The sequence below is a fragment of the Xiphophorus hellerii genome, chromosome 10 (assembly GCF_003331165.1).
Source record: "Xiphophorus hellerii strain 12219 chromosome 10, Xiphophorus_hellerii-4.1, whole genome shotgun sequence".
Classification (NCBI taxonomy): Eukaryota; Metazoa; Chordata; class Actinopteri; order Cyprinodontiformes; family Poeciliidae; genus Xiphophorus; species Xiphophorus hellerii.
This window is the reverse complement of record NC_045681.1, coordinates 2,519,537-2,526,938: the sequence shown is the minus strand read 5'-3', so window position 1 is coordinate 2,526,938 and position 7,402 is coordinate 2,519,537. Positions and strand designations below refer to the sequence as shown.

General features: G+C 38.1%; 1 protein-coding gene across 1 annotated transcript; it reads left to right on the top strand.

The window, feature by feature from the left end:
- The first annotated feature begins 545 nt into the window (after window positions 1-545).
- On the top strand, window positions 546-6,704 carry LOC116727673 (heparan sulfate glucosamine 3-O-sulfotransferase 2-like). Its single transcript, XM_032575265.1, has 2 exons — window positions 546-1,742; window positions 5,860-6,704. Exons 1-2 carry the CDS (start codon window positions 1,246-1,248, stop codon window positions 6,476-6,478), a joined length of 1,116 nt encoding a protein of 371 aa, XP_032431156.1. The 5' UTR covers window positions 546-1,245; the 3' UTR covers window positions 6,479-6,704.
- The last annotated feature ends 698 nt before the right edge of the window (window positions 6,705-7,402 follow it).

The window sequence follows — 7,402 nt, the reverse complement described above, 5'->3', positions numbered from 1 at the left end:
AAAATCATCATATTCATCATTCCTGGGTCCGCTGCCTCTGCCTCACCACCAACACCACACCGCTGCATGACACTTAGTGGAAGGAAAAAGTGTGGTACATAAAATGTCATTAAGAACCTTCACTGAAAAAAAACAGAACTGAACCCCAACTTTTAAAAATGAGTTAATTTGTTGCATCTCATCAACTTAAGTTTGTCAAACATTTTATTTATGTTTGTTTAACATTGCACATTAAATAAACTTTATTTGATTACTTGTAGCAAATTAAATAATTTTTGAAAGGTGGATCGACAGAATGAGATTCATTTTTTAAATTAAATTATTGAAATAAGTTCACTTTTAGATAATTTAGCATGACGTGAAAAACGTGAAATATTTTTGTGGATCAGCAGGGTTGTTGCACTAAAAAAAATGTTTCCTTCCATCAACTTAAAAAATGACTGTAATTTGTTAATGCTAATTATTTATTATTATTTTTTGGTCAAGCTATAATTCTGATTTAAATAATTCTGAGGCCACAATGGGCAAAACTAATAACATTGGATGTAGCAATTTTCTAAGTGGGTTCAAATGAATATTTTTTCCAGTGTACATCTATATGAGTGGAAATGTTAATTACTGTTGGTTATTTTTGCATTTCAACTGTTATTTATTTTACTGTTGCAGTAAAATTTTAGATATTTAGTCACTTCCATTTTCAAAATGTTCATATATTCATTCAAAGGGGACAAACAGCGCTGCGCTTGATTGCACAAAGTTTCCAACAACGAGTAACCTGGTGAACGCAGATAACCGGAAGGGGATCGTTTATTTCTTTTTAAAAGCAAAAGTGCTCTGACGTCACCGTGTTGGAATATTTTTGCGCCACTCAGCTGGTTTGGAGCTCCCAGTCCGCGCATGTTTCCACAGAGCGCGCTGCGCAGCGCTCCGGCACCCCAGCCGTGCGTAATGATCACGGAGACCTCCAGGAGCTTTAAAACAGGATGTCGCCTTCCAGGTCAGCTCCAAGCGACCCGACACCTTCCCTGGTACTGAGCTGAGGAGATGGGGATCTGGATTCCTGGGTTGTTTGAAATACAGCCTCCCGCCCTGTGGGGATGGAAGTACTGACCCGCCAGTGTTTCTGAAGGTCTGTGTTGATTCGGAGTCTATTGGCAGCTCCACCGCTGAAGCAGGTGAAGTAGTTAGTCAGGATGGGACGCCTGGTCAGTTAGAAAACCATGCACTGTTTGTCTAAATGGAGAGATGGCATGCGTGCTCATCTTCAGTCGACTTTTCCCGTTCTCGCACCGGCTCAGAGGAACATCAATTTGTCTCTTATCTCTTTTTCTGTCGTTTCTGTGCTACTGCGCGCTGTTCCCCGGCGGTGCTGTCATGCATAAGTCAGGTGATCCGACGCCCGGCTGTCTGCAAGCTGATGGAGCCAAACGGCGCCTTCAGAAATCCCCGTCCTGTCTGTTTCCGCCGGACGCCAGGAAGAGCAGCGCTGCTGATGAGGCTCCTCAAGCCGAGCTGAGGCGCTCCGCCGCGGCCCGCACCGGCAGGGAGAACACCCCCAGTCCTCCGATGAGTCACCTGAAGTTCGGCAATAAAAAGTTACCAAACGCCATCATAGTCGGCGTGAAAAAGGGAGGAACGAGGGCGGTGCTGGAGTTCATTAGGATTCATCCGGACGTCCGAGCGGCTGGAACCGAAACGCATTTCTTCGATCGAAATTATGATCGAGGTCTGGAGTGGTACAGGTAAGAACCAAACATATGCGATCAATGGACATGTTTAGGCGTGGAATTTTATTTCTACTATTCTTTATTAAGTTTTCGAAGGAAAAGACGTGAAACTGAATTCCTGGAATCTGTAACTTCACTGCAAAAACAAAATCTATCCCATTAGTTTTGGTCTAGTTTCCGGTGCAGATATCTTAGTACACTTGGAATAAGATAAACTGAGTCAAAAGAAACTTTTCAGCAAGATTTAGAGGCTTGTTTTAAGTAAATAATTCCTTAATATTGATGAAAAAGTTCTACTTCCGTTGGCAGATAAATTAACTTATGGTAAAAATGTCTTTTTATAGTGAAATAATCTGCCAGTGGAAAACATTTTTCTAGAGTATTTTGGAGTTACAGTATCTCCCAACTCCTGTTGGCGCAACTTCACCTTAAATCTGCTTTCAAACTGCAGCAACAGACAAAAACACTAAGGCTGAACTGTTGGTTGTTTATTGATAAAAACCCAAGAGAAATGCAAGTAGTTCACTTTAAATAGGCAAGGCAGCCATCTTGAATGTCTGTGTAAAACATATGTGTCAAACTCAAGGCCCGTGGGCCAAATCCGGCCCGCCGTAGCTTTTTATGTGGCCCTCTAGATTCTAGAGTAAACACGAAGTGTGCTTAAATATCATGTTATCAATCAAATCAATGCAGTTTTTATCTGTTTACTGCCAAATTACATCAATCAGTCCCTCCAGTTTCTTGAGAATTATTGTGGAAATTCATGCAAAATCAACAAATCCCCACACTTTTTTGCGTTAATACATAATTGGGAGTCTATTGCAGATTTTTCTCAAAAATTGTTAAAAACTTTCTTACTTGTACTAAACAGCTGCCTCAGCTTTAATTAATGTCAGGTTATAGCCCATGATCTATACAGCAAGTAATAAAAAGTCACGTTTACCGTCATAAATAAACACAAATATCACAAATATTTCCAAATTAGTACCACAAACACTTTGACTTTTATTGAAAAAAATCACAAAAAGAATCAAAAAATTCTGGAAGGACAGAAAAGATGGTCAATAGTATTTAATTTTTAGAATTAATTTATATTTTAACATTTTGTGATCAGGTTTTATCACTACACTCTGGCACAACCGGCCCTTTAAGAGCTTTCATGACCTTGATTTGGCCCAAAACCAAAATGAGTTTGACACCGCTGCTGTTCAATAAAACAAAATATAATAAAACCTAATGGTGATGCTACATTATTCGGCTGATTAACACCCCACACATTTAGCATATCTTTAATTATTAATTTAGCCCCATTAGAGATTAACAAGAATATGTTTGTTTGTTGATAAGAAAAATATGTACGACAACAAGTCCCTCTCATTTCCTTTTAAAGACATGCTACTTTAATGATTTGCTGTCTTGTAGTCTGCGGGGGAAATGTGTATACAATAATTACAGAGTGAGAGTATCTCCACTAATTGGCACTCTTCAGGATGTTTGGCAGCTGAAGCCCTTTTATCTCACAGACGTCTTCCAGAGATGTGATCCCACAGGCCGTTTGACTGTCAGCTGTCAAAACTGGTAAAAGGTCAGGCGACGGAGGCTTTGGAAATAAAACAGCTGTTTCATTAACAAAGTCCAATTCGTTGTCAGGAATCTTTTCGTTCTAAATCCGTAACTGATGGCGCTTTGTGCACGGCTTGTTTTAAGCAATATCTAAACAAAAGAATAAAGATTGCTGCAGTGAACTTGCCAAGCATCAGATGGTGGCTTTCCTGGCCAAGTCTCAGCCGCGCTAAAAGCCGCAGAGCAGAACCGGCTTGGCCAGGTTCTCCTGCAGAGAACAAATACCAGCAAACAGACATTCATTTTCAGTCTTTCTGCCCTGTGCTGGTTTAGTTGTTTTCCATAAAGTTTAATTTGTGTTCTTCATACGACATCCTGTATGTTTAAACATGACCCGGATTATTCAAATGTCTGAATTACTCCGTCAACACATCATCATGTTCTGCAGGAACGCGCTAATGACTCACTCATGGATTCAGATGTGTTAGGGAAACATTGAAAACAAGTCTGATGACATCAGCACCAGATCATGAGGCAACCTTCACTTTAAAAACCACCCAGAGCATTGATGGTGCACTGTAAAACATTAGAAGGTGGTTTAACTTGAAAATGCAATTTAATTCAACAAGAAAATTGTTTTGGTTTTAACTCAGAAATTAAAGTTCATGTAGTTGATTTAACAAGAGACAAGTTGTCCAAACATTGTTTTTTAAGTTCATTAATCTTGAATTGTCAGTTTTAACTTAATGCTGCAATTTAACCAAATAATTATTTTACAATATGCAAGAAAAGAAAACTGCCCTCTTCCAGTTAAACATATAAAAACATGCCGCTAAGCATTCTGGGAAATAGTTCCCACTCCTGTCTTTTTCTAAAACGGTTCTTGTTCCGAACGTTGTACAGATTGGACTTTGTTAACAAGAATTTCTTCATCAATATTAAGGAATTATTTCCTTAAAACAAGCTTCTATCTCTCTAAAAAAAGTTGCTTGTAAGTTTGTTCTGTGTTACGTCAGGTTTGATAAGATATTTGCACTAGAACCTGGACCAGATTACTTGGTAAGATTTTTTGCAGTGTAGCCTGGTGGTGGATTCACGGCAGAGTTGTCCAGACAGAAACTCTGTGCCAAACTTTTCCTCAGTCAACATCTGCAGTTGCACACATCTCCAAATGTGCAGATAGGTTGGTTGCTAAGAGACCAAGAGTCATTAATTTTTTCAGAGAACAGATGAATACCAAAGTTTATTTTTCACGCTGCATATGCAGCACCAGAAAATCGTTGTGACTGGATTAACCAGGGACCAATTATTAAATGTTAAAATAGATAATCAAAGATTTTTCTGAATTTAACTTAAATTCTATTAGAGGTTATTGAAGTAAAAATGTATGAATTTCTAAAACTAAAATGCACCAATGTGAATCTAGACACCTGATAATGTGTCTATAATCTATAATGTATTCTCATTCATTACTGCATCAGATCCAATGTGATGCAGTAATAAAACAATGTCATCTCCCAGAAAGGCAGATTATTTAAAAGTGTTTGTGAAGTTTCTCATTCACTAGTTTATGATTGCAATGTACTTTTTTAAATCCTTAAAAACAAGATTTGCTCTTTGTTCCTTTTTTCATTAGTCTGAATGGTCTCACTGGTTACAATGAGTGAATCTGCTTTGCATTATTATTTCCTGGTTCTGTCACTAATGTTCTACTTGTTCAATCTTTTGAACCCAAACCCAAAAAACATGATTGATCAGCCAATTTGTGAGGCAATTATATTTTCACACAGGCCAGGTTTGCTTTGAAATTCATTTAGATTTTAAATTAAACAAACATACAAGCAGAATAAACTTATAAGGGGACATTTACTTTTAGTGGTGCTGGATTTGGAAGAAAAATCTTAACAAATGCTGCAGATTGTCTTGAACCAGGAATTTACTGTTGTAAAATATACTTGTGATTTGATTGATGGGAATCAATTCAGATATAATAATAATAATAATAATAATAATAAAACATTTCAGGGTTTTTTGTTTGTTTGACTGATTTTTTGCTGATAAAATAAAAACATAATCTAATGTAAATAATCTTTGGTTACCATAAGCAGCTCAGTCTATTCTGCCAGAACAAACCGTCAGAAAACATTATCCGTACCACCGTGGCCTACTTTAAAGACCCAGAACTAACCTCTTATCTATATATATATATATATATATATATATACAAGTACATGTTCTTATTGCATTCATGGTGATTTATTACTCTTGAACAGTTCTGGGATGATGTGCAGGGAAGCTGTCTACAACACAAGTCTCAAGCGACAACAAGCCTCCATGACTTTGTTCATTTACATTAAGAAACTGGTTTTATCCTCAAAATGAAGCCAAGTTTGAGTGGCTTTATTCCCTCACTGTAATCCTGCCCTAAATATATTGACGTGCTTTAATATTTTATTTTTGGTGGTAACTTCAGCAGCTTTGAACAGGTTAATAATCATTGTTTTGTTTATTAGAAGCTTTTCTTTCACTAGAAATCCTGCCATGTTCTTTACTTTCTCTTTTTATTCAGAGGTTTAATGCCAAGGACCCTTGAAAGCCAAATAACAATGGAGAAGACACCAAGCTACTTTGTGACCAAAGAGACTCCGCACCGGATCTCTGCCATGTCCCAGGAAACTAAGCTCATCGTTGTGGTGCGAGACCCGGTCACTCGAGCGATATCAGACTACACCCAGACTTTATCCAAAACGCCGGATCTGCCCAGCTTCCAGGACCTGGCCTTCAGAAACCAGAGCCTGGGGATCGTGGACGTGTCATGGAACGCCATCCGGATCGGCCTGTACGCGCTGCACCTCGAGAACTGGCTGCGCTACTTCCCCCTGGCTCAGATCCACTTTGTGAGCGGGGAGCGTCTCATCACGGACCCGGCCGGCGAGCTGGCCCGGGTGCAGGACTTCCTCGGGCTGAAGCGCATCGTCACCGACAAGCACTTCTATTTCAATCGCACCAAGGGCTTCCCTTGCCTTAAAAAGCCGGAGAGCAGCGGCTCGCCTCGCTGCCTGGGCAAGTCCAAGGGCAGAACTCACGTCCAGATAGACAGAGACGCCATCGAGCAACTGAGAGATTTCTACCGGCCTTATAACGTCAAGTTCTACGAAATGGTGGGACACGACTTTAAATGGGAGTAGTTGTTTGAGACTTATTGTTACGAGGGACAGAATACAGTAGATACAAAACGTCAACCCAGCTGCGTTACAATGCCAGGTTTTTGTAAATAATGAGTCCAAGAAAAGTAACTTCAGAACTTTCTCCACATTCACTGTAAAACATTAGAAGGTGGTTTAACTAGAAAATGAAAGTCCACCTGCTGCCTGGAAAATGCAATTTAATTCAACAAGAAAATTATTTTGGTTTTAACTCATAAATTAAAGTTCATGAAGTTGATTTAACAACAAGAGACAAATTGTCTAAACATTGTTTTTTAAGTTCATTAATCGTGAATTGTGAGTTTTAAATTAATGCAACAATTTAAACCAAATAATTATTTCACAATATGCAAGAAAAAAAAACTGTCCTCACCCAGTTAAAGAGACACATTTCTCTATTTATTCACAATATAAAGTATAAACAACTTATTTTACTTTTAAATTCTTGTTTTAAATCACATGAACCAAATTTCTGATCTGATGATGAATTTTATGAAACATCTCAATGAATTCAGCTCAGAAACATTTAGTGTGATCAGGACTTTATCCTCAAGCTTTGCAAACTGTCAGCTGCATTAAAATAAACATTTGCCTTAATAACACAAGAGTCAGATCAATGTAACGCTTCATCTCAGGATACAAAAACACGCCGCTAAGCATTCTGGGAAATAGTTCCCACTCCTGTCTTTTTCATCTTTCAGTTTTTTAAGTGCTAACCTAAAAACTCTAGTTTATTCAACTCTTAATAAAAAGTTAACAATTTACTGCTCTATAAGTTTATCTTTCACAAACTCAAACATTTAGGTTCAAAATCCAAAACTCGCTAAATTTATTTGACTTAAATAGTGGATGATAGTAGACACAACTAAATGTTTTTACAGTGTTTAATATGAAATATATTCAGTA

Excerpts from the sequence above, each read along its gene's own strand:
- LOC116727673 (XM_032575265.1), top strand. The coding sequence starts at position 1,246 with ATGGCATGCGTGCTCATCTTCAGTCGACTTTTCCCGTTCTCGCACCGG. Across the intron at positions 1,743-5,859 it reads CGAGGTCTGGAGTGGTACAG|AGGTTTAATGCCAAGGACCC; the intron begins GTAAGAACCAAA and ends CTTTTTATTCAG.